Below are 27,831 nucleotides of genomic sequence, written 5' to 3'. Positions count from 1 at the left end.
TAACTAAAAGCGGATATGACGCAGCTTATGTCGGAAACCGGAGGTCCACCAACACTGGGCTTTGTAGTTCTATTTTGAAAACTAGCAAATAGACGCACACAATAAATGTCACTTTGAAAAACTACAGCTCCCTTATTCAGTGGAATATTACAGCATGGCTGCGTCCTCTGCTGCAGCGAGTGAGCTGCTATATAAAATGAATAAACAGATGTTAATATTGTGTCCTAAAGCTTCACATGCGATCAGAGGAATAAGCACATCAAGCTCAAGATGCGACATTCAACCGCAGCTGCGAGCTAAACGGTAAGTGAGGCGGCTAAAGGCGAACTACTTTGTGTAATAGCGCCCTGACCTGTGTTATTACTAACCTGTATGAGAGCAGTAGTAACGACAAGAGTCATGATAACAGTGGATAAGGTGGAGGGAAGGACTTTTTCACTCTCAATGGAATATTTTTGTATTTGTTAAGATTATGCGGGTTTAAATTGTGGCTATTTCCTAATTTAATGAAGAATAAGAAACTGTTCAAATTGTGATTATTTAATGACATCTTTTTATTGCAACACTAACAAATTACATACAAGGAGACTATTACATTGATACTACTCCTTAATCCTCAGCCAGCCCATGCCCCCCTCTTCAACAGTGTAGTAATACCTACACAGACAGCATCATGCTGGAAAAAAAGCTAACCAGCCTATGCTGGCAGAAATGCTGGTGTGGCCAGCCTGTCAAGCTGTGCACATTTATCTTTATGCATAACACATGACAGTAGACTCAACTGATTTATGCCCTTTGCTTTCCATACTCCCTCCTCAGGACACTGCTATTTCCCCAAACTCAAGGACATTGATTTGGTTTCAATTTTCCAGGAACTTCAAAAGATAAACCAGCTAGAGTGACCATCACAAGTTGGTATGACCAGCTAAACTATCAAAAATTATGTGAAAACACACATTAAAACTGGTCAAATAAGCTGCTCAACCAGCTTAACCATCTTAAGATGGTTAAGCTGTATTTTTCAGCAGACAAAGCTATTTGAATAGAATATCTTGTAGGTTAGATATCAGATTTGTCTACATTAAAATCATGTCTGGTCTTGTATCATTGACTCTGATGCTGATCATATTTTCAGGGAAGAAATGTCCAAAAAGCTCAGAAACACCGTAAATAGCTACAGAAAATATCATGAAGAGATTTCAAGATTTCAGGTTGCTTCATTTGTTCCTATGGAAAATTGTCTAGGACATAAAGGCTGCCACATACAAATATATATGCCTGCATAGTGCGTAAACATATGTAAAGTGCATAGCACAGACAAGAGCAGACAAGTGCATTCAGATACATTCAACACTCCCTCATTTTACAACCTCCTTATTTAATGAGTTTGGGAGATTCATTGATAGAGGGATGAAAGAGTTTTCTATTTCATACACGAACATTTGTCATCCTTTATTTATATAAGCAGTTCATATTCTGAGTACAGGACATGAGAGGGATCTGCAATCATTTTCCTAATTTATGATCGCAATACAGTCTTCTAGCTGCAATTAGACAGAGATATGTTTTCTGTAAAATAAGAAAAATGTACAAATATGTGCATCATACTGCAAGTATGCTAAATATAAATGAATATAAATGGTCTGTGCTCTACCTGCTTAGCTACCAGGACACAACAGTATTGTTTAAATGTGCTGTCTCCAAGAGGAATGATGCACACGCTGAAATCATGTTATCAAATCTTATGATGAAAACTCCCCAAAAAAAATAGCATTATTCTTGTTTGCATAAACATTAGAACAATACTATAGCCAATAACTTATGTAAGCATATAAAAAGCATTGCAAATATGCATTGACATTAAAGATAATCTAGTTTTGACGTGCTTGCTTGAGTTTCTGTGTCATTGTCGATGAGGACCGGTGGCATCATTTAGTTTACCTGCTGCATGCCCTGTCTGTAAACAAGGGAAGAGCAAAACAAACCCATGCTACGTCTGCATCTGGGAGACTGCTGCTAATTTTAATTGATGCTGGACAGTATTTACAGTGACTTTTTCAAAGCACAGTTTTCAAACACAGTTTTAATTCAAATCTCGAGTGGTGATACTAGCCATTTGGGATTTTACGGCAGTTTAACCTGTATAGTAGAGGTTTTTCTGTTTCGGTTTTGTCTGCCTCATGGTGGCTCCTCTCTCTCTCAGTGCCGCCCAGCAGCTGGTGGGAGTGGTGGGCCTGGAAGTCCATGCCCAAATTAACTCCAACACCAAGTTGTTCTCCGGCTCACCGGCTCGCTTCTCAGCACCTCCAAACTCCCTGGTGTCACACTTTGATGCATCCTTACCAGGCACATTACCCGTAAGTGCTGTTAAGCTGAATTCAAACAGAGATAAGCAGTTGTTTTTTGATCGCCGTCTTGTCAGGTTATCAGCTGATGTCTCTGTGTGTCCCCAGGTCCTGAACAAACGATGTGTCGAGGCAGCAGTGATGACGGGATTGGCTCTCAACTGCACTATAAACAGGAAGTCACTGTTTGACAGGAAACATTATTTCTACGCTGACCTCCCTGTGAGTTACTCTTCAGTTCTTGCTATTTGTGCAACGTTTCGGTTTTAATAGATGGGAGCACAGGTGTCGGTGATTGTGCTTTATCTGACAAACAGCAGTGTGAAGACACTTGTCCTGCACCGCATCATGCTGCATCACTGCTTTTGCTTTGATTTAAGCTGTCCTCATCGGCCCCAGCGTCTCCGTCACAACTCTCCCTCTGAACTCTCTCGGCCATGAGCTCTGATTTAAATAGTGAGCAAGTCTCGCTGAAGCAGCAAAAATGCTATTTGCTGCACATACAGACAAATGACACCGAAAGCCGTTAAAGAAAATGACCAGTGTTTTTTCACTTACCAGCTCATTTCCTTCGGTGCACTTCTATTTTTACATTATCCTCAGGTCATTTCCCTCTCCATGTCTGCGCTGATCATTTCAGGATAGCTTTCTTTTATTCACATAATTTGAATCATTATTGGAGTCATAAAAACCCCATGTAGCATTGTCTAGCTGAACAATTGTGGATGTGTATGTTTGGTTATGAACTAAAAATTAAATAGTTAATTAAACGGAAAATATCTGTAAGTTTAAGATGACTCAGATCTTCAGTAGTTACCGATAATGGACGTAATTTAAATACCAGCCATTTTCTTTGAGTGGGAGCTGTTGTTTTCCATATGTGGCTGTCTTATTATTAATTGAAACTCCTCACAGTTACCACTGAGTACACTCATTTAAAGCAGTATTAATAAACTTATTTATCTGAAGCAGAACACACTATAAACATAAATCAACACTAGTATTTATCTGCAGTCTTGTTTCTGATGATTGTGAGTCCAGCCCTGTTACCCGTTTTATGTTTTAGCTCCGTTTGTGTCACCACCATCTCCTGAGGGAAATATCACTTTACTTACAGTTTCACTGCAGTTAAATCAAAATTCTGGGGTTTGGTTACTCTTTTAATAAGCAACTGTTTGCCAACAAATTCTCTATATCAGCTTAAAAGTAAGTAAGTAAGTAAAGCTTTATTTATATGGCACTTTTTAAACATGCAGTTGCAAAGCGCTTCACAAACACAATCAATTAATTTATCACATTTCAATAAATTATAATACGGAACACAGTACAATGAAGGATAGACAAGACCAAAACAACCAAATAAAAATATTACACTTGGAGTTGCTTTATAGGAAGGCTTGCCTATATAGGTGGGTTGACTCAGCAAATCAGATAAATTAGGGAAGACTGTTCGAGAGTGTAGGGGCCAAAACAGTGTATGCACAGTCACCTTTTGTTTTAAAGTTGGAGCAGGGGACAGAAAAGAGGCCAAGATTTGGGGATGGTGGAGAAGTAGAATAAGGAGATCAGAAATGTAACTGGAAGTGAGGTCATGCAGTGCCTTGTATGTTATCAACAGGATGCTGTAGTTTATTCTGAATTTTACCGGAAGCCATTGGAGGGATGCAAGAAAAGGTGTTATGTGGGACTGACGGCTCGTCCTTGTCTGTAGTCTTGCAGCTGCGTTTTGAACCAGTTGTAAACAAGTTTGAGCAGCTTGACTGAGGCATGTGTAAGGGGAATTTCAATAATCTACACAGGGGAAAATGAAAGTATGTATTAAGAGCTCACGATGCTTGTAAGGTGATGAAAGGCGAAAAGGTGATGATGATGTTAGTGATTTCTCTGCCCCCAAGTGGCCAAAAAATGATTTATTGCAGCTTTAAATTCCTCTTATTGCAGTTTCAAATTTGCTTTCACAGAATCACAGAGGTAGAACAGACATGTTTGTAGAGATAGAGGTATTCTAATAAAACTCTTTAACATTGATATTTCCTTTTAACAGTCTCACCCAACTGATGTTCACTTGGCTCTCTGTAATGGAGTGCTCGCATGATGAAGTTTCACTACCCCTCAGAGCCCAGGGGTAATTTTACTGCCATTATGAGTGACATTTCAAGGCTTAGACGGAAAAGACAAAATGTCATGGGAACTCTACGGTGACTTGCCCCACAGAGACTTTTTCTAATAAATCTAGAAATTCTCGGCAGAGAAGTGTTTGAGAGTTTTGCATTTGAGTGTTCAAAGTCAGTCTTTCCCTGGTATGATATTATGCTAACACCGCTTTGGGCAAAGTAATGAGGAGGGTAATTATGGACTGAAGAAGTTGAGAGACGGATTTCCTTTGGTAGTATTTCATAGAAATAGAAGTCCTTAAAATGAGAGTACCCTCATGAAGAGTGTGAGCTTCAGCCGGTGTTTCTTTTGTACTGTTTTTATTACTGCGTTGCACTGGAATAAATGATCTATTTCTTTGATATTTCTGATTAATTTTGCTCTAATTCCTCAGTTAACTTGACTTTTTTTTATGAAAATGTGTCTGATAAAGCTTCGCAGAGCACAAGTTTTCTGTAGATCTTGATAGATGGAGTTTTTCCCCCATTTAATATATCACAGACTTAACTGGTTATCACACAGTTGCAGCAGTGCATATTTTAATCACAATGGTAGGGGATACATTATCTCCCCCAGAAAGTCCATGTATCTTCAAATTCCAGCAAAATCCCCTCCAGAAGCGTGGGGATTACTGTTGGGTTCCTCTTGCTCTTTTGTGTGTTTGCCCAAGATTGCATCACCTCCATTGGAATAATTCTCAGCAGTTGACACACACACAGCAGGGACGATAATACCCGATTACAATTTTTTATTTTCCTGCGAGATTCCCCAAACAAATCATGGCGGCAGGTTGAGCGTGAACCTCTATTTGTGCTCACTGTGTGCACAGCACCCGCTGTCACCGTGTTTATAACTATTTAGTTTGCATTAGTCCCATCAGCTGCTCAAAAACAGCTCGATAAACTGAAGTCAGAGCGGTTTTAATTATGCAGATGATGGGGAATTTTTCACGTTCGACCTAAACTTTGTGTGTAATCAATGCTCATAAAACCATACCAGCAGCAGAAATCGTGGGAGAAATTATTCCACCCTTGAAAAATACATTTGTAAATTGCGTTGTACATTATTGATATGTTCCACAAGGATTCCCTGATTGCATTTTGTAAAACACCACAGTTGCTCATTAAATGATTAATGCTGCTGTCCAACCAGCATTCCTCCTTCAATGGGAATGGCAGGCAAGGCACATATATAAAGTTTTTAACAGCCTTTTAATAACATGCCTCAGCAGCTCCACACCAACCTACCAGCGAAAGAAAATAATTACAATTTCCTTGAGATATTAAGTTTGCAAATAAACAGACATGGCCTGGCTATTGAAGCTTTGACATGTGTTTAATGAGAGCTGTGAATGTCTTTGTGGGCCCCCGAGGTATAGCGGAGGAAAATATCAGCGTGCAGGCGCGAGGAATGATACGGCCGACTAAGTCTTGTTTGTTTAGTGACTTTCAAATTGCTCAGAGAATGACTCAGCGGCTCACAGCATGGAAATGAGTTTGGAGTGCATGTGTGTGTCCAATGCTGTGTGTGAGCAGGCATCTGTAACGTTGGATGTACAAAAGGTAGGAGGAGTCACAGGGAGTGTTTGGAGCATCCCTGCTCATTAGGGCTCAAAGAGTAATTGGCAAAACTTAATGCGGCTACCAGGATCTTATTAGCGACAGACCTGCCTCACCCTTCATTATGTGGCAATAACAGCTGATTTATTATGCAGGAAAAATGCAAATGGTCGTCACTTTTACAGATGCTGCCTTACGTACAGAATGACATGCTCTTGTGTAAGCCGGCAGCAGACACAACATTTTCAACAGCTGAGACAAAACTCATGAAAAGACAAAGTAAGAAACGGGGGATTTCTGATAAGCTGCAACAGTATTCGCAAAAATCCAGAAGATTTTGAGGACTGAATCCACCAAGAAGAACAGGAATTGACAAAGACAATCCCCCCAATGGTCTGTTTTTCCCCTCCTCTCTTAAGAGGAGAAGGTGTAGAGGTGATTGATTGTGTCGATCAGACACATTGTACAGAGAGCCGGTGACTAACAGCCCCCCAATCTCTTCTCCCACGTCCTCACTCTCTTTAGCATAAGTATGATTAATGTGTAGTTCCTGTGATGTGGTTGCCATAGTAACGGCAGGAATTAATACTTGGGGCAGCAGATTCTTTTAAGAATAGAGGAGCAGATGAAATATTTATTCTTGTGCTTTTTCTGAGCAGGAACCTTGAGTGAAATGGCAGCACTCCCGCTGCATTATAATGACGGCTCAGCCAATCAGCCAGCGCTGTATTTAATTGATGCTGCCTGCCTCACCTTTACACAGACCCGTGACCCTGACGAGCAGCATACAGCACAATTATGGGATGTACATTAAAGAAAAAATTGATGTTTTTCCTATTGATAAAGCAATCCAATAACTGTTTCTGCAAAACCGATACATGATATTTATGTATTATTATGTAGCAAATACATTAAAACTTTTTTTTTTTTAAAGTTTCAACAACTCTGTGGTTAACGTATGGTTACGTTAAGGCACAAAAAACACTTGGTTTTGGTTAGGAGAAAATCATGTTTAGGCCTAAAATAACAGCTTTTAGTGGCACAATCCCTGGTGGAAACACAGAGGTGGGTAGCTAAAAAACACCAACGTTTGTGACTAAAACGGTGCTGGGAATGCACTAATGACTCCCTAAAACTGAACCAGTTTGTTAGCCTCGAACAGTGGTCTGCAGCTTGGCAGCAGTCTGACCAAGGTGGATGACAAAGTCAGCTCATGCACTACATCGTTTAAAAAAAACCCCTGATATTTCAGTCAATATGTCCACAAGTCAAATTTTTAAGATTCAATGTTTTTATCAAGGGAAATATTCGACTTCAATCAATAATTGTTGGCTTTTAGCCTTTTAAAAAGAACATTTTCACTGCAGTCAAAACTGTTTGCTCTCCCGCTTGCTGCACACAAATGAAGGCACACACCTGTATTAACGGGGCGGCGAAGCAGCAATCTAACAGCACCATAAATTACATTTATTCATTCGAGAAAGTTGATTTAACCAAAACAAGACTGAACTCATTTAATCTGATGAATCACTTCATTCAATTGGAAGACTTTGTGTGAGGATTATTATTATTATTATATTTTTTTAAAGATGAAAGTACAATAACAGTCATTTAAACCTTCATTGGAAAACCTCAATAGAGGCTTCAAATAAAAATAAAAATAAAATAAATTTGGTATAACCTTCAAATGGACCCATATTGCGTTTTTCAGTATGTGACTGTACATGGAAAATATGTACAACAAGCAATGACAAAGCAATCTAGCAAAAGTTCAACCAACCGATAGGTGAACAGCAGAGTATTTTCATCATGCTGTAATCATTACCTGTTCACCATAAATGTAATTAGCACGAACATACAAAACGGAAGCCAGCATTTTAAAGGAAATACGTGCACTGCAGGGAAAAATCAGATCATTTATCTTGATATAGATTTTATGTCATATTGCCCGACTCTAGTCCACATTGAACCAGGAGAACATCAGTTAGAGCAGGACTGTTTTGTTTTATTAAAGAGATTATTCCTGATATTGTGCAATTGTTCCTGTCTGGTATATAAGAATTTGAATTTTTATTTACCCTTACTGCTACAACTACTATTACAGCCCATTAATACACAACCTTCCTTTCAGAGATTTACAGGAGTGAATTGCATCCCGTCGAGCTGATGTGTTTTCAAATTTCAGGCTGGATACCAGATCACCCAGCAACGGCGGCCCATCGCAGTAGACGGCGAGCTGACATACAGCCTCCTCGGAGGAAAAAAGAGGAGCCAGGTGATCAGGAAAAGTGTCAGCATCAAACAGATCCAGCTGGAGCAGGACAGCGGCAAGAGCCTCCATGATGACCTCCGCAGCCAAACACTCATAGACCTCAACAGAGCAGGTAGAGCTGGAGAGTCCTAACCCTAACCCTGACGCCGAAGCCTGATGGAGCTTATTCCATATTTTATGTTCCCTTAGATATTGTCCAAAAATTATTATACACACATAAATGAGCCACAGAAAATACTTTTTAAAACACAAAACTATATATTTGTGTATAAGAAGAAATGAGCTTGGGGCTGAGGGCCAAAGACACTATGGAAGTCTAAAAAGTTTTTGAGAGATGTATGTGGTGGTTTGATGGTTTTGATCTTTTCATGAAATTTGTCGACAGTGAGATAAATATTTTAAAACAACCGGCTTCTCCTATAACCCTGGAAGACAGAATGTCAGGCAGACATTATTCTATAGATTTAAATTGCTCAACAAAGCGAGTACTGCTGCACTTTGTTACAGAGCTACATGGGATAGATACCTGAGAGATGTAAAACACAGCTGTCTTCACACGTGTCAGGTGTAGGTTTAATGGAGCTGGTGATGGAGCCAGACATGAGCTGCGGAGAGGAGGCTGCTGCAGCTGTCAGAGAGCTCCAGCTCATCCTGCAAGCCCTGGGCACCTGTCAAGGCAACATGTCTGGTATGGAAATCACTCCGTCTCTCTGCCTCCCTCTCTCACTCTCTCTCTCTCTTCTTCTTCCCCGCTCAGTGTGCATCTTGTTTCTCCGCAGAGGGCCAGCTGAGAGTAGACGCCAATGTGTCCGTCCACAGACCAGGTGAGCCCCTGGGCGTCAGGACAGAGGTGAAGAACATCAACAGCATCCGGTACCTTGCCAGAGCTATAGGTAAGTTAAAAACTTAAAAGGGAGGATAGCAGAATATCTCGAGAGTGCGGCAGGCATTTAGGGAGGCACTCCGAACACTGTTCCATCTGAATAGGTCTCAACTGGCTGCATGATTGTTCACACACAAACTCTGAAAGACCTTTTTGTGAGCTGACATTTTCACGCTGTGTCACCCTGAGAGAATGACTTAGAGAATATTTGTGTGTAATTACTGTATGTCTGTGCGACAAGTCAAACTGGTAGTAAAAGCTAAGAAAAGCTCAGTGATGGAATGTAACTAAGTACATTTACTCAAGCACTGTGCTTAAAGAAGTTTGACATTTTGGGAAATACACTTATCTGCTTTCTCACTGAGGAAATGGCGAGCCTGGCTCTTTAACTTGTGAACAAAATCCACCAACCAGCACCACAAAAGTTCAGCAGTTAGCCTGCTGTATCTCATTTGTACAAAAACTATAGAGCATCATGTCTTGGACCACTTCTTGCTGGGGCCAGTGACTTCCTGGCATCTCTGCTGATCACCTTGGCATTGCTGTTGGCCAAAAAATAGTTTGGCAGATAATCTTGGCACCCTTCGGCTACGATCTGATGACAGTGAAGCCTCTGGGGGCGAGGGCCAGTATTTCAGGCTGTTCAAGGTATAGCCAGCAGAAATTTGGGTCAAGAATTCCTCTTCCATGCGCGGGTCATTCCAGCTAATCTTTATAAATAGAGATATGCATGTGAATGCAGACACATTTACGTAAGACAATAGCCAAGACTGCATTTTGGCAATGACATTGTGCCTCTTCACACAGACCTGCTGTTTAAACATGATTGGTCAGCACTACTGTCGCGCTTGGGACTAAGAACCCAAAAGCAGACAAGCAAACGGATGTTTAAAAAAAAACCCAGTTCTTTATTACAATATTGAACAGTGCAGGAGAATGACGGACTGGCTGAGGGGAAGGGTGATCTGTGTTTCTGTGGTTATCTTCAGCTGGAGATGTGGACAGAATAGCAGGCAGGGAATCTTGGCAGAGAATACAAAAAAACTCTTAGCAAAAAAGCAAACAGGCAAGCAGCAAAAAATGGAATAGATCTGAAAAAGAGCTGGACTCGTGTTGCAACAAACCACGCTCAGCAACAGTCTGGCTGGGAATGGCTGCAGAGCTGGCTCTCTTGAAGGCTGCAGGCTTGATTGCAGGCAGGTGTGTAGAGTGATGAGTGCAGACGAGGGGTGGGGGGAAGGAAAAAGGACAGACAAAACCAAAACACAACAGGCACACACCAAACACACAAAAATCACACTCATGCAGACGCACAGAAGTCACCAGGGGCCAGCTGTGACAACTACTCTGACTACAAAAGGAAACAAGAACTCTTCTGATGCCAAAACTTGTTCTGTCGCCTACAGATTTTGCACACATGCAGATGTCTTTTTAGAGAGATTAATCTCATAGTTTCTTGTACTTTACTTTAGTATTTCCACTTCATGCTACTTTCCTATATTTAGCTGCAATTCAGAGTACTTTGTACTTTTAACTCGACTACTTGATAAATATCACATAGTATATATTATACTCCCCAAAAGTTTATAAAATATTTAAAATTAGCTCCACCTTGACCAATTACAACAGTAGAGTTCTACGCCCACGTTAATGCATCCGTAATAAATATTCAGTGATAAAATATGTAAAATTATAACACTCTCAGGGCACACATTTCTGCATCATGTGTACTTTTGATACTTTAGTTACAGTTTTCTCCGGCTACTTTTATATTATTCCATTAAAGAAGTGGTTCTCAAATTGTGGGGCGGGTCCCCCTGAGGAGTCACTGGAGGTGGGGCATGGTTGACCATGAGAAAAATATTGGGATAAAACAGAGTTGAATGAATATGATTTATATAAGGAAAACAAACAAACAAGAGTTTGCCGATGCTATGATGCTGACCTTTATTTCACTGAAATACAACATTGATCCTGCCTCTCCAATTGTTGTTCATGAATGATTTAAAAAAAAATAAGAGGCATGAATTTTTTTCTGCGTCTTAAGTGGGGCATGACAAAAAAGGTTTAAGAACCACTGAATTTAAGAAAAATTTCAAATGTACGGTGATTTGTTCTTGTAATAGAGTATTGCCACAGTCTGTTATTGCTCCTTTTTTTTTAAGTAAAGGATCTAAATTTGAACAAACAGAGGCCAAAGTAAAGCACGTGTATACTAGCATTCCTTTAATTGTGTTTCTGTCATACTTAAACACAGAATTTGTTTTTTGTTGCAATGAAAACAAGATAGCTGGATTTATGAAGAGACTTCAAGACAGGAAGCAGAGCTAACATTGACAGTAACTTGTGAAGCAGACGTTTAGGACTGACAACCAGTCACAAACAATTAGTGTGTGTGTGTGATAGCAGCGTGTGATGCTGATTTAGCTTCTCGCAGCTGCTCACTTTACAAAAGCATAGATTTTATGTCAACTCCAACTTCACTGACTGTTGATTGAGCTCTAATTAAAAAAAGCTGACAAAGGGGGGCAGCCAGAAAATTTCAGCATTTTACGTGCAGGTTCTTAAGCATGCTTTGACACACCCAAGTGCTGTGCTCGAATTATTCATCAATGGAGTTGTATCTCATGCTCTCTGCTGCCGAATTGGTGTTTAAAAGTCATGGAGAAAAACATCGTTTATCACAGTTATAATGTGGCAGCAGCCAGAGACCCGAGGAGTGCCAGTGTATCACAGCAGATGTTTGGCATTTACCACAAAATTACATTTGTGTGTGATGGTCTTATTGAATAAACTGTTTGTTTATGTGGTCATGTCCTCCTGTAACATCACCAGACTACGAGATCCAGAGACAGATCGAAGTCCTGCAGAGAGGGGGGACGGTGCAAAACGAGACCCGGGCATATGATTCCAAATCAGGGTAAGAAGATGACAGAGCGGGGCCGTGACGCCAGGCTCGAGCCAGTACAATACCCTGTGACTGGGATCTCTGCCTGGTTCATTAGTCTCGAGCTTTGCAGAGGAGGAACCATCATGGTAATCATGATGAATAGAGCCATTTGGATGCTGCCGTCATCCTGTGTTATCCGTGAGCTATGTGCTACTCACTGGCTTATGAGCTCTCAGAATGAGCCAGCGCGCACACAGCTGAGGCCTTGATCATCTTACGGTGCTCTGTCTCCTTCCTATGAGGCCTTGCACGTCCGAGGTACATGGTGAGGCGTTAAATAGCGTTTGTGATGGGCTGTGATTGGCTCTTTCTTCTCGTTCCTGTGATGGTAGCTACAGATTTGACTTTACTAGTTTGGAGATAGTCATGCTGCAGACATCACCACTCCTGTGTTCACAGCAGGCTTCAGTGGTGTTTTTTCACACCTTCATACTTTCCTGACATTTTCCTTCAAGAGGTATATGATACATGACGATATTTATGTAAAAATAACAAAACAAGAAACAATCACTAGAACTGCCGACGATAGAAGTCATTGTAGCATATATGACATAGTCTAGGGTTAGGTGATATGTTACAAACTGTTTCTTGCCAATATATTCACGAAGGTGCCATACCTTCCCACCCCATTTCAAGATGTGTTTGAGCGACGTGTTGGCTTCGTTTCACAAGCTCTCTTCGCTTTTTCGGTTTGATAAATAAACAAAATAAACTCACAAAATGTCAAGAAAATAAATATTTTTACTAATCTTCCCCACTGAACAGAAAAATACATCCATACTCCTTCTGAATTATAGATTCTCTCTTTCACCGAACTAAAACGAATTCAATTGCCTCGTTAACTCTTCGTTAAATATGCCTCTTCCAGTTAAATATCTTGTCATATCAATTCTTAAAGTTTTAAAAGCTTTGACATGTGCATATAAATCAAAAATGTTGATCATTTATGAACTGTGCATCTTTTTGTCCAGAGAGACCATTCCTATGAGGGACAAAGAGGGTCTCCAGGACTACAGGTGAGTGTGAATTTGTGGGCTTTCTGCTAATCTGCACTCATTTTTTTGTCCCAGGAGTTTGTGTTTATTGACGTGGAGTTATGATATCAAAAGCTTATCTTGCTCCCAGTGGGGACTGAAGTAGGATACGAGCCTCTAAGTGGCAGCAAGATGAAAAAATATATGCAAATATAAAATAAAAGGTACAAGGTGTGGCCCTCAGTGGTGTGTATGTGTGAGTTTAGGAGGGGGAGTGATGGATGGACAGGTGCACGGCTGATGGAGTCAAATGATTAGGGGAGCAAGTGAAATGTGACAAGTGTGGTGTCAAGAGGACTATTAGTATCTAAACAAAAGCCAACCTCCTCTTCTCAAAGCTTATCTAACTGCTGATAAAGCACTCTCCCTTCTCCCCCCTCTTCTTCTTCTCCTTTTTTTCCTCCCTCCGTCTTCCCTTCAGGTTTTTGCCAGAGCCCAACCTGCCCCCTCTGATTGTGTATGAGGATAACGCATCGCTGCCCACTGGCATTGATGCGTGCCAGGCGGTGGTGGTGCAGAAGATAAGGGAAGGGCTGCCGGAGCTGCCCAGTGTCAAAAGAGACAGGCTGGTGCAAACATACGGCATCCTGCCTGAGCACAGCTTTACTCTAGTGGTGAGTATATAAGTGGGTGAAATCAAGCGGTGAGAGAGGAGTTGATTCCCCTCACTAAATCTGCTTCCTGCATCTTTCTTTTAATTGCCATCTGATCGAGTCCAAGCAGAGTCAGCTTGGATGCAGTTCTGTTTGGCAGCTGCATACTGCTGGACTCTGCTGGACTCTGCTGGGCTGACCTGTTTCTAATTAGATAATATGCATGTGAAACGATGAAAGCATTTTCACGGTTCTTTGTTGCAGAATGAGGACGGGCTGGTGGAGTACTTTGAGGCGGTGTTGAAGGCGACCAAGAAGGAGCCGAGGAAGGTGATTGGCTGGGTGACAAATGAGCTGGTGGGTCACCTCAAACAGCAAGACATGAGTGTGAGCCAGAGGTGAGACATTCACACACGTCGCTTTTACAATACTCAGACCACATCTATAATGCATTTTGAGGGCATTCACAGTGAATTATAATGCACATAATGCTTGTGCCACAGAATCTAATTTTGCAAAGATTGGAGAACTTTCAGGGTCATTATTTGCAAGATTGTTAGATTCAAAAAGGAAAAAAAGTGGAAGAAAACCGTTGTAGCCTTTGACATCCTCAGTGAGTATGCTATATGCTATATAGCGAGTGCTAACCACTGTCCTCATCCCAAACAGGCTGTTTCCAAGCTAAGTTAAGCACTCGAGTGTTTGATATTAGCCTACAAGCTAACTGTATGTTTTAGCTGAATATTCATAGATTCACTCGTAAATTTGGTTACATGATATAATTTTTCAAGCTAGTAATTTTCAGTTAAAGTGTGTGGTTAGCTCACAGGTTAACAGCAAATAATCTACTAACTAATGTTAACTTTCAGGGAGTCCCTCAATGGTTAGCTAACTAGCTAGCATACAGCGTAATTTTAGGGATTTAAGGAGCTGCAGCAATTTGGTCCACGTCTTTCCTCTTCAGTCTATCGCTTTACAAATGGGAGACACTTATGAGGTATATGTATGTATGAGATGTATACTTATGATGATATGTCACATCTCTGAAGTTTTATGACGGTTGATATTGTGCATCAGTAAGCGTTATGCGTGTTAATGATTGTAGTCATAAAGCATCGTGATTGCGTTTTAATTCGCTATGAAGTCCTTCATAATAAATGTGGTCTTCATAGAAAATGTTACCGTAATTTTTATTTATTTGATTATTTATTTTGCCCGCTTGGCTCATGAATGCAGTCGTACTGCTGTAAATGCTCAGGTCTCAGCACAGGACCCCTCTGAGCCTCCTGTGAATGACTCGCCCACTTTGTACCTTTTGCATGCAGAAATACTGACGATTTTAAGCTGTGGCAGGAGGAACGGATTGGAAAGGTACACATGCTGCTTTTAACTTGAGAGTCAGGAGGTCAAGAGATACAAACTTTACATTTTTTTCTTGTGAATAGGTTTCAGCCAGAAGGCCTCTTTTGATAAATAAAACATCCTTAAAAGAAAAAAGGTTAGAAAAAAAGGTTAAACTTTTCATTTGAGGGGGCCCCTAGCTTCAGGGTTAAGAAGCTGACCATGAACCACAGCGCCCCTAGTTACGAGTCCAAACGGGGACCTTTGTCTGTCATCTCTCTCTCACTCATTTCCTGTCATCTCCTCCATGTCTGTAATGACGGCATAAAGAATGTCTGTCAGGCTTCCCTTTCTTTTAAGGAGTCCCAAGCCACTGCATCAAGGGTTTAACTCATGTGAGAAACTGTGATTTCATGTCAAAATTAATTGTCACCTAAAAGTGATTTAGTATCTCTGGTGTCAGAAGATCAGCTCTGTATCTTTCAAACTCAAACTCAAGTCTGAGACACTTCAAGGAGTCAAGCATTTATAGCAGATGGTTTTACAGACAGATTTGGCATACAAAGACTCCCTAAAGCTTTCCAAAAAATCCCAGCAGCAAGGAACTAATCCCCTCTTGATAAACACATACATGCACATTAGATCTTAGTTAAATCAATAACACCGAAAACTTAGCACATAAGGAGGAGTTTTGGGTGGTGGAGGGAGTTCTGGCAGCAGACAGAGCTGGCATGAGTGAAGCTGCAGTCAGACCAAAATTTGCCAGATGAAATTTACTTATGTGGAGTGGCCAAAAGCAGGAGGGATGGGAAATAGCACGGGCAGGGTTGTAAACATGGACTGCAGGAGCTAGGCTAACAACAGCAGTGCACACAGTTTACTCACATTAACTTCTGTCCTTCACTGTCCTTGCAACCACTTCAGCTAAACAACGTTATTTCTTCTCTGCCGCTTATGTTATTTGGCGGTCAAGTTATAGAACAAGCCTCGCAGTTTTGCTTGTCAAAGATCAATCTGATTGTGCTAAATTAATAATTGGAAGCATATTTTTCTTGCCCTTTCCCACATAGAAATGGAGGCAAAATCCATTCTGACTTTATCACAATAGTGCCGAGTAGGTTTTGACGGCCGTGCTGTACACATGCATGAATACAATTCAGTGTAATTAGTTAGCTCATAGCCACATGACCGTGATTGAGTCGATGATCACCACGCATGAATAAACTAACTGATGCAAGAGTGACTTCAGTGCTCCACCTGAACTAATGATAGGCTTCATATCTAGTGATGACTGTGCCGATTAATGGGGTTTGTTTAATGAATTAAAGTAATCTGACCTTTTTATTTCCACAGCAGTCGTAGCTGGCAATTTATTGAATTAAAAAAAACATTAGCCAGATTCCTATTGATTCAGTTTACTAAGCAAGGAAAAACAGTTAGTTGCCATCTGCTAAACTAAGTGAAAGCATGAAATGCAGGGCTGAAGGATTCCTAATAATAAACTCATTTCTGTTGTAAAAATCAATCTATCTTTGAGATTGCTACTCTTGACACACATTATGCAAACCTTCAGATGTTCTTGGCTCTATAAAAGATGCCACTAAAATCTAAGTTATTGAACGGTTTCCTCTCTACTCCATAATAATGTTATTTATACCTCCACAAAAGCAACAGCCGTGACTGCAGGAAGTACATTTTCCCATTGTCCATCCATCCATCCATCCGTCTCATTCTCCTGAACGCAGTATCTCAAGAACGCCTTAAGGGAATTTCTTCAAATTTGGCACGAACTTCCACGTAAACTGAACATTAACCTAATTAGAATTTAGTGGTCATAGTTTAGCTGTTAAGGTCACTGTGACATGCTTCCATCTTATTCTCATGAACACAGTATTTCAAGAACTTCTGCAAATTTGGCACAAACGTCCACTTGGGCTTAAGAATGAACTAATTAGATTTTGGTGGTCAAACATGAAGGTTACTGTGGCTTTGTGTCTGTCTCATTCTTGCGATATCTCATGAAGGCCTTGAGGGAGTTTCCATAGATTTGGCACAAACGTCCACTCAACAATGAATTGATTAGAATTTGGTGAAAACACATTTTTGGCCATGATTTAAGAATTCACATGCTAATTAAGACAAAATTTCAAATAGAATAAAATGATGATTAAGTGATGACATTATGTATACAAAAGGTCAAAGGGTCAGCTTCACTTTGACATCAAAATGGTCTGCAAAAAAACCACTCCTGGCCATTATTTAGTGCATAACTCAGGAACACGAAGAGGAGACGTTTGGCCGGATAATGAACTGATGACACTAATCTCGCTTGTCCATCTTGAAATTGTGGTGACTATAAAGACTTTCTGTGCTGCATCTATGTTTTAGAATTTGTAGTTTTTCAGCCGCAACACCCATATTTGAAGAGTTGTCTACTGTCAGGGTTACATATGAGTCTGGACAGACATGGATGTAATCTGCGACTGCAATTTGACACGTTCGTGGCACATGCAAGTACGAGGTGGCAATTCTAGTTATTAGTCAAACTACAATGTCTGCACAATGACAGCACATCAACTTGATTTGATAGTTTGATAAAAATAATTCTGTCTTATCCATGTACCATTCTGCAACGCACTGTACTGGTTTGATTGACATCAACATCAAATATTATTAGATTTTTAGTGTTCACAAATACTGATTAGATCGACCATCACTATACAGAATTAACATGTTTGAGGTCATAAATCATCCGATACTCCTTCATTCTTTGTGTCTGTCGATGAGAAAACCCCTGCGACAGTCTTGACAGCCCGTCAGAGAGAAGCCTGCTTTGACAAATCCAATTGCATCAGTGAAATCATTACTTTTTGGGAAGAAGGTGTTGTTTTGATCTCTCCCTGCTGAAGGCCTGTTCGCTGGAACATGTTGGATTTTGTAAATGTTCCAAACACTCCTGAAACTGTATAAAATCTTGTTTGATATTTTGATACAATGAGAAGTTGCCATAGTACCTTTCACACTTGCCTATCTGGCCAACGGCTAGGAAAAATTAAACCAGCGTCTCCCACGGTTTCTGTTTATGGCATACTGAGATGCTGAAAATCACACACTCATTTCATTTTACCAGTTTTCTTAAAATGGCAGTTTAATAGTGACTGCAGCTAACTGAAAAATGAGATTGGTCGGATGCATCTCGAGCTGTATTTGTGAAGCTCTGACTGTCACTCATCAGATCACGACTGTAGAAACTTCAGCTTATTGAAACTGTAATGGATATTTTCCCTGTCTTTCAACTCGGAGCCATTTTGTTCTGTGATCATTTCTTAGAATATAAAAACTCAGAGTCATTACAGAGCAAATGAAACTGAAACTAGTAATGGGTTGACGTCAGCACAGATGCTGTGAGCTTTGCTTTATCTACTATTCCCAGACTGTTCTGAAGCATTTGTGTGTGAGTAAACCACAAAGTAGCTGGTGTTTATTTATGCATGATGTTGCATTTGCTTTGGTTGAAAGGAGGAGAGTCAAAGAAAAACAAAGAGTGGCCGGCAGGACTGTCAAAAGCTGCAGGCTGGGGAAGAAACACAGAAACTCAGCTAAATACAGCAACTAGCAGTTTGGGCGGAAGATAAAAGTTTTTCAAGAGTTTTCATGTGGAGGCATCTATCTCCTTGTGCAACTATATAATGGCTGTTAATATTGAATCTGTTGATGTTAGCTGGTTTGTATATAATGTGTCCAAACTTCCTTGTTGCCCCTCTGGCTCAAAGCGGAGTGGGATTGATAAAATATTAAACTTGGGAGCATATTGGACAGACAGCCATAGAGGTGAAACAAGTCACTCTTCCAGGTTTTTCCCCTCACAAAATTGTGTTGGCAGTCAACCATGCGGGAAATTTAGTGCGGGTCCAGTGGCTGGTGGCAGCGTGGTGAAAGTATGACGACAAAAGCATGAAATATCTCACCAGACCTATTAATCCCTTGTAACAATGTGAAAACAAATGTAACATTGACCTTATCTGTATATTTATCACTTTTGGATCAGTGATTAACTTCTTTTATGTTAACTCAACTGCCATTTCAGATTTTTAATTGTCACTTTTAGCTATTTCAACTGTATATTCAACACTTTAAGCTAATTTAAACCATTTAAACCATTCATTACTTTTAGCTTACTATTTCAACTGGGTTTTTTTCAGTATTTTCAACTATTTTTAATTGTATATTCAATACTTTAGCTAATCAGCTGTTCATTCATTACCTTCAGCTAACTATGTTAACTGTCTATTTATTGCTTTTAACTAACCATTTCAGCTGTTTATTCAATACTTTTCGCTATTTCAACTATTTACTCATACATTTAAGCTAACTTCAGCTATTTATTCATTACGTTTATATTTCAACTATATATCAGGCTTATTGTAGTCAACTATGTAAACTGTTTCTTCATTATATTATTTAACAGTTTTTTCCACAGACTATATAAAGAGGGTTAGGGATTTCTTTAAGTACAGTCTATGGTTTTTTCACCACTTTTCGCCAATTATTTCAACCATTTATTCATTACTTTTAGCTAACTATGTCAAATGTCACTTCATTGCTTATGTTATGGTTTGCTTCTATTTTAAACTGGACCCAAGAGCAAGACCACAAGACGAGGGGAAAGGGGGTAAAAGGGAATTTGTTGTGGAGTTTTTGCAGGTGCGGGAAGCAGGCAGACTGAAGTGAGGCTGAGGATGGTGGTGAGAGGCTGGAGATGAAGCAGTTGAGGTGTGGCTGAAGCTGGGAAGCTGTGTGGCTTAAAGCTCTGGTGTTTGTAGGCGAGGAAGCAGTGTGACTTACGGCACAGGTGTTGAGAAACTGGGCGGCTAGAATTCAGAGGAGAGAGGCAGTGGAAATGGAGAGGGCAGCGAATTGTCATGAACCAAAAAAATCACTGGAAAATCAAAAACGTTCACTGAAAACAGCACTGGAGAGGAGACAAAAGCATCACTGTGATGAGCAGAAACAATCTGGTAGCGGGGAAGAGAGCGTGCAGAGTTTTCAAGCTGCACTTGATGAGTGTGGAATGAGCAGCAGGTGTGAATGCAGAGTCACGGCCGGCCTGTGAAAGCACACAGAAAAAAATAAATGAAATAATAATAATAATAATAATAATAATAATAATAATAATAAATAAAATATATGACAAAACACACAAAATCCCTTAAAAATACTTATAAAATACGACTTTTATAACCATTATTTTATTACTTTCAGCTCTTTTAACAGATCATTCATTACTTTTAGTTAACTTTTTCAACCATTACTTCAATCGACCGTGTGCTGGATGCAAATTCACGTTTCCAAGGATAGCAAAGGCATAACCACCCTACTCTGCCTCTGATTAGCTTACCCTGACACTCTTACCCTAACCAATGTCAGTTCTCATCCTTAAACGAAGCCAACTCAAACAGCGAAGGCAATGAGTGCTAACCAGGGAGAGTAGGGCAGGTCATACCTTCGCTATCTTAGAAAACACAAATTAGGGTTTGGGGCATTTTCTGAGGTACAAACTCTCCTGCCAAAGTGTATGCACTCAGGCCAAAAATGAAATTGTTTACAATGTCAGGATAAGATGTTGCCCCTGCACAACAATATTTAACACAGCGTGACGTCAACTTTATATTTTTTTCCTCTTAAACACAAATATGCAGATTTATTTATTTTTAATCAGATTTATAGTTTAGTTAATTAGTTGAGCTCACCATGTGCCCCCTGGCAACTGCAGAAGTAGCCCTGGTTTGGAGTTTTCCCTTCGTGACACACAAAAAAATCTGCCCAACAGAGTTGTATTTGTAAAGATGAATACTTTTCATTTATTTTTCCACAATGTCTAGGTCATGTTTGGACGAGGTTTTGCTGAGATGGACTGTCTGGTCTGCAGACAACAGGATGAAACTGTGTCTCCACTTAATTTATTCTAACAGCTTCTTGATTCTGTTTGTCTGGTAGCCTGGGGAATAAACAAGACGACATAGGAAAGACAAACACATTATAGTCAAATCTCAAACATTGATAGACTCATTCATTCTTTCAGTCTTACACTCCCACTCGTTCTCTCTCCTTCTCCCCCTCCTTTTACATCACTAATTCTTCACTGCATGCATTAAACTGTAATTAAATTTCCCCTTCATTTGATTTCAGCCCAGTCTCTCCTTCGGCTCTGGCTGAGCTGCTGGAGCTCCAGGAAACAGGACACATCTCCTCTACGGCTGCCAAGCAGGTCAGTCAGCTGCACAGACCATGCAATTACCCCGTTCTGTCTGTCACTCAGCTCAAACACACACACACACACTCACTCACTCACTCACTCACACAGTGTTTGTTTGTGTTTTCACCTACCTCTTCGTTTCTCCACCGCTCTCAGGTGTTCCAGGAGATGTGGACATCACCGGGCAAGACGGCGCCACAGATCATCCAGGAGCAGGACTTGGGTCTTGTTAGTGACATTGCACAGCTACACAGCATCTGCCAGAAGGTGGTTGACTCGCACCCCAATGAGGTGAGGGTTTACATGCAACTTCTAACTCGTGATAACATTGATTTGTTTTTTTTTTTTTTAGATGTTTGAGATATTTTTTTGTGTGTGTTTCATGTGCTTCTTTTGTAGGTTCAAGCCATCAGAAATGGAAACAAGAAAGTTCTGAACAAGCTGATGGGTCTGGTTCGGAAAGAGACCCAAGGCCGAGCGGACCCAGTTCTGGTGAGGTCGATTTTACAAGAGAAGACTTCATGAAGATCGGACTGCTCTGCAAGACTCAGCCGTAGCATAAAACTATTGACGGTCCAGCTGAAAATGAAGCTACCATCCTCAGTTACTGAGAGGTTGTAAATACTGAACGTTTTCTTTGGACAACATTCATTATCTCTTGTATTTATGAGTGTAAAAAGTTATAAAGCTTTTCAGATAAAATACTTTGCAGCAGTGTGTTGTGTCAATATTCAGTGTATAGGATGGATAATAGAGTAAATACGTTTTCATACTCTGACCAGGTGATAAGATTTGATGAGATTTATATTGTAGAAAAAGCTGCTTGAAAATTAAAGCACCTCAATACACGCTGAAAAACTCATTCAGTGTTTAAGATGTTTCAAATTTAAATGGTCCTCTTAGAAAATTAAGATTTCAAGAACAAGTCCTCTGACCAGACCTGCATATACCTTAATTCAACCCTTTAAATATAACTTTATGTACCATTGGCCACAGCCATATTGGCAATTGTGGTCATTTGTGAGGCCTGAAGATCACACAGGCAGAAGATGAAACTGCTGACATGACAGATGCTCTTTTATCAAGAGAGGCAAACCGAACTTTGTCCTTCTGAGAGATCCAGGCAGGAGCACGATCAGTGAGCTCCCTCTTGTGGTCAAAGCGTGTTATTCACCTTGTAACACTGTCAATAATATAGTGCATTAAATATGGATTCTCTCTGGTATCTTTATTTTAATCGCTTCAGCGCTCAAATGTCCATTTAACACGTCTGCCTCTTCTTATCTGCACGTTCTGTTCTGTGATCAGCACATTTGTAAAAAAGGAAATTAGGACACAATGATGGTCACCTGGCCTCATCAGTTTGCTTCTTGCCTTTAATGGTTTGTTAACTGCAGTTTACTTTAATGTAGTAATTCAAGATAAGTCTCATTTTTTAAAACTAAATTCCAGGCAAAAAAAAGACAACTTTATCTTGGCTCAAACCACTGACATCTACAAGTACATCAGTGACAGGACAAGTTAATGAAATATACTCAATGGCAAAATAATAGCAAAATAATAATTTGGTAATCTAAAATAAATACTTTTAGATTACCACGGTGATGAGGTGCTGTAGTAATTCTAATTTGGAATTTGGCTATGAGCTTTGTTTTTTTAATATTTTTTTTTTGACTCCTCTATATGGATGCACATTTTTTTCCCTATCTCCTGACAAAGTAGCTACTCAAATTTAAAATAATGTTTTGTTAAAAAATACATTTAAAAAAACTCTTTTGTTTACAAGAACAAGAGCCAGTTTTAAACAAAGTCTCTCTGGGGGACAGGCTGTCCGGAACGAAATTGTGTATTAAATGATGACGTCAACGTCTATAAAACAAACAGCCACAAACCACCTCTGGCAGAAAGGAAAGAATATATTGATCGTGTCAGGTGAAACCTGCTGGGTAAAGCAGCTGGGTTATGTTTTGAAAACCTTTCTTATTTTGGAAGAGTGGAGGGGAAAAAGTCAACACATTCCAGGCATCCAGGTTTATTTACCAGAGGTTGACTTAATTAAAAGAGGCATGCCTTTGTGTCTCAGACATCAGCAACAATCAGCAACCTGATCACATCTTGGACAGAAAACTTTGAGGCCAAATGGTGTCAGAACAGATGAATCTTTGGAACAACAACCCACTGAGACAGAAACCGGACTATAAGCTTACTTATAATACCCGTCTTCATGCCACAATGCAGCTGAAACAGTGATAGTTACACTGTTTCATGTGTGTTACAGACTGAATGAGTCTGTGCTGGTCGAGGTGTCAGCAGAACAGAGTGACACTGCAGTATGAAAAGGCTGATAAAGTGCTCAGCGACATTCTTTTACCAGAGAGAAATACTTATTCAACAAACTCTTAAAAATGGCTTTGATTGAAACAAATATACATTTCCAAGAAGTTTTTGTCAAAATGAGTACACAAAGATCCCACTGTATCATCTACTGCCTATGTAGCATCAAGTAGAAAGTGAATGGATTTAAATAGGAACAAAAAATAGATTCAAATCCAGATTTAAACACAATTCTTAGTCTTATTTTCTGGACTTATGAGATGATGAGTGCTGTTTACAAGACTACCAGATGTCCTAAAACTGTGTTTTCATAAAAGTACATTTACTTTTCCTTAGATCAAGTTCTCATCATTTCTGACATTTTTTGTCTATATAAATTCAAAATCTAGTAAAAATGTAAGCTACAAATTATAAATGTCCAAATTATATTAACACATTTTGAATGGATGATAATTGATTTTTTTTTACATCTAGAATAAATTAATTTGCTTGAGAAACAAATAATTATTTTGAGAGCAGTGTTAGTGTTTTCTGTGGAGTTAATATAAAAACAGAACGCACCAGAAATAATGGGACAGAACAATATGTGTTGCACGTCCTCAGTCCCTATGACCTTTCCATAACACTGTGACAATGGACAGCTTCATGTAAAAAAAATACATTAAAAAAAATCACTAATTATGTTTTTATCTTTTTTTATCACTCGTGTGTAAATCCATTTGCAATCAGGCAATAATGTGAACCGAAAATCATAATTTAGGCACTAATTATTAAACATTTCTGTCCTGGTAAATTCATTTCGACAGCAGAGGCATGCTTTGTAACAAAGTAAATCTCTTGTATTATTGCAATTTAACCACCATGTGAAATAGTCTGGACTAAAATAATGGCGATTTACAAGAGTTTGCCCCTTGGTAACCATCGGTAAGATGCAAAACAACAACTCTCCCAACGGTGATATTTCAGATATATCGCAGCTAAAACAACACCCTACACAGTCTCTAAACAGAGGATGACAAATCATAACGACTAGCCTCTACTAAAACCTCGTGAACAAAAATATGGCAATAGAAACTCTCATAAAAGCTTAAATACCCCTCCCCATTCTGAAAATATCCAAAACTTAACTATACCCAAAATATCCTTGACTTGCATAGTGTTCTGTGTCATTACAACATCTCTCTTTAAATATGTACATCACAAAGCATCACTAAAGAAAGGCAAGTTAAATATAGCATGTTTTATAGCTCTGGTTTCGGGGGTTCTGCTTTGATGAACATGCTGAGCCCGTTAATGTGATAAACTAGTGCACTGTAAGAGAATTGCTTCACCGAAAGTTTGTTTAAGAGCTGAGAGAGCAAAACATACACTGAGAAAAAAAAGAGTCCTGAGGTACCATCATGAATTAATAGAAAAACAGCAAAACAAATGGTCACCTAATACACACAGAGTATGTGGAAACACCGAACTTTAAAAACAGAAGTGACCCACCTGTTGACAGAAAAATGTTGTCACGTAACAGTTGCATGGATGCGTGATGATACCTGCCGTGCAGGCCGGCTGTTAATTTTGCAATTACATTTTTATGCTGCTAATTCAAAGGCCTGCCCTCTGAAAGCGACAGAGGCTCCACGTGGTGCTGAGATATGGTGTATAATCATATGGCAAAGAGATAGCAACTCTCCTGAAAGGCCACCTGAGTATTTAACAGATCTGCACTGAGCAGCGAACATCTCTGTGACTGAAGCTGGTTTGTAGAAGACATTCAGAAAAAGGGCAGAGCCCTGGAGTTCAGATAAGGGCCGATGATTGCTGTTTTTGTCAAAATCATCTCTCTGTAGTCTTTGGTTAGTGGACCTGGAGCTCGCTCTAACGAGCATTAGCGGCTGGTGCAGGTTTCAGCAAGCAGGTCAAAGTTTGGGCTGCCTTCTAGGCTGCCAAACAAAACTTGACAGAACGAGAAAGATGAAATTTAAAAAAAAAAACAACAAGAAATTGATTATCTTTGCTTGGGAAAATAAATACGCTATGATTTTTTAAAAATAGTTGTATAAATCACTAAATCTGACAGGTTTCTTCATCAAGTAGTGCCTGAAAAGGACAAAAAAATAGAAAACCATCATTAAAAGAGAGTCTTTTAAAGTCTTTGAGAGTTAAACTTGACTCGATCACTCTTCCATAGGAATGTATGATAAGATGGAGTGCTCTTGTGCAATGGCGGCCAGTTCTTTGAGGAACTCCGTGAAGAGGACGGTAGCGAAGACCTCTGTCCGATCCAGAGAGATGGCTTTGGGTTTGGGGGGTGGTGAGTTTTTCAACAAACTTACCGCCTCGCCGTGGGTTGAGCTTCTGCCGCTGCTTTTGTCTAAGAACACAAGGATTAAATAAGTTACGGGAACAAAATGAAAACAAATCACGCACACGCATGGATATACTCTACACCATGCATGAGTTGGAATTTAAGCTGTTTTGTACAATACATAATATATTCCTGTTAATGATTTCTCCATTCATGAATAATTTCAGCCAGAGAGCAGGAGCTTTAATGCTGCTTTTCTGGGAAAAAATCAACAAAAAAAAACATTGAACACATACAAGAAAGGAGGGTATCACTGTTGAACTGAAAAATTCCCTTTAAATTTCCCATCATAGAAAACTCTGGCTCTTATCTTTTTGGGGTTTTTTTTGTAGCTTGTACAACTCTGAAACCATGGGGAACCTAGTTCAAAAACAGGCCTAACACTCTGGGGTTTAGCTAAGACTGTTTCTCAAATGCAAAGACACGCAACTTAACAAAATCAAGTAGAATTTATTCTGTTCCCAACAGGAGCCGAAACACAACCGATAATGAATGCAGATGTTGTTTTGAACTTGACCCATTTTTGGCAGCACATTAGTGAGATTGAAGAACTCAACAACAACAGTGCAGAGTTTATATTCTAATAATTGGGTTGCTGCCAAAATGTTTTTCAAAAAAAGTTAAAAAAAAAAAAAAAAATACAATCTGAATAAATCTCATCCTGAACCAACTACTGAATTCTGAATACTATTGAGCTGACCACGAACACATTATCTGTGACGATAATCTAAAAAGTAACAGTCATAATGTTCTTTTCTGAGGATGGTTACTTTTCTGAGGATAATTACTGATTTGCAAAAGCAAAAGACAACTTAACGCAAGTTTGACATTTTGGGAAATATGAAGCCACCACCAGTATTCGGTTTGCTTAGCTTAGCATACAGACTGGAAACAGAGAGAAACCGCAAGCCTGGCTCTGTCTAAATGTCAAAAAAACCCAACTGTATACCATCACCTCTAAAGTTCACTAATTAACACACTATTGCCCTTATCTTACATCCAGCGACACACAGTGCAGCTCAGCAGACACTGCTACATTCAGACAGAGGCAGTTGTCATTCTCATAGCGAGCACTCATGCTGTGTTAGCAGCAAATGTGCCATCTGTGCACCCATGAGCGTATAGGTCTTAAAACGAGGTATGGTCAGCTGTCTTGCTATTTTGAGACAGCAGAAAGCCATTGCAACATTGACCAACAAAAACCTGGTCTAAAGTTAATGGCACAGTATTTTTGTAAAATTTAGAGTGTGCATTATTCAGATAATAAGATGCACCTACATATGTGGGTTCACGACACACACATACACCCTACTTGTTACACACATGGGACATGCTGATGGGTTGCGGGGGGGGAAAGGTGCATTATTAATGAGGAAACTATTACAGTAATTAAATTTTCTAAAATGTGAACATAGCAGAGAGCACAGCAGAGCTGCTTTTAGATTCCCAAGATACAGACGCTGCACACTTCTACACACAAGAAGAAGCGTAACTTCACTGATACTTTCAGAAGCTCGAAGTTTAGTTCTGTTTACGCTTTTAGGTTTTTAACTACACTTTTTAATTTTTCTGCTTAAATGTCCCACAATATTTGCTGCAGTGACAAAACTGCTCTGACTACATTCCTCTAAGCAGAAAACCACTCGCTTCTCCAATTTGCTGAATCTGCCATGTATAAAGTGGTGTGTCAGGTGCGAGCACACCTGGCTTTCAAAGGGGATGGGAGATGATGATCTGATTGGCTGAATTCA

The 27,831-nt window shown here is 39.7% G+C and overlaps 2 protein-coding genes across 5 annotated transcripts in view; one reads left to right on the top strand and one right to left on the bottom strand.

The window, feature by feature from the left end:
* Positions 1 to 154: 154 nt before the first annotated feature.
* gatb (glutamyl-tRNA(Gln) amidotransferase, subunit B) lies at positions 155 to 22,505 on the top strand. The gene is made up of 13 exons (XM_042485470.1): positions 155 to 303; positions 2,204 to 2,357; positions 2,454 to 2,567; positions 8,244 to 8,442; positions 8,896 to 9,018; positions 9,110 to 9,223; positions 12,049 to 12,133; positions 13,135 to 13,179; positions 13,619 to 13,811; positions 14,055 to 14,188; positions 21,321 to 21,399; positions 21,544 to 21,678; positions 21,787 to 22,505. The coding sequence occupies exons 1-13, from the start codon at positions 155 to 157 to the stop codon at positions 21,910 to 21,912; spliced, it is 1,650 nt and encodes a 549-aa protein (XP_042341404.1). The 3' UTR covers positions 21,913 to 22,505.
* A 240-nt stretch (positions 22,506 to 22,745) lies between these two features.
* Positions 22,746 to 27,831, bottom strand: part of fhip1aa (FHF complex subunit HOOK interacting protein 1Aa) — a 39,211-nt gene continuing 34,125 nt past the window's right edge. For all 4 annotated transcript variants that reach the window (XM_042485308.1, XM_042485306.1, XM_042485309.1 and 1 more), the window contains one exon: positions 22,746 to 26,086. In XM_042485308.1, the coding sequence (XP_042341242.1) occupies positions 25,890 to 26,086 (197 nt within the window). In that variant the 3' untranslated portion in view covers positions 22,746 to 25,889. The remainder of the gene's footprint in view (positions 26,087 to 27,831) is intronic.

Source organism: Plectropomus leopardus, chromosome 4 (genome assembly GCF_008729295.1).
Source record: "Plectropomus leopardus isolate mb chromosome 4, YSFRI_Pleo_2.0, whole genome shotgun sequence".
NCBI lineage: Eukaryota > Metazoa > Chordata > Actinopteri > Perciformes > Serranidae > Plectropomus > Plectropomus leopardus.
This window is presented reverse-complemented; position numbering and strand designations above follow the sequence as displayed.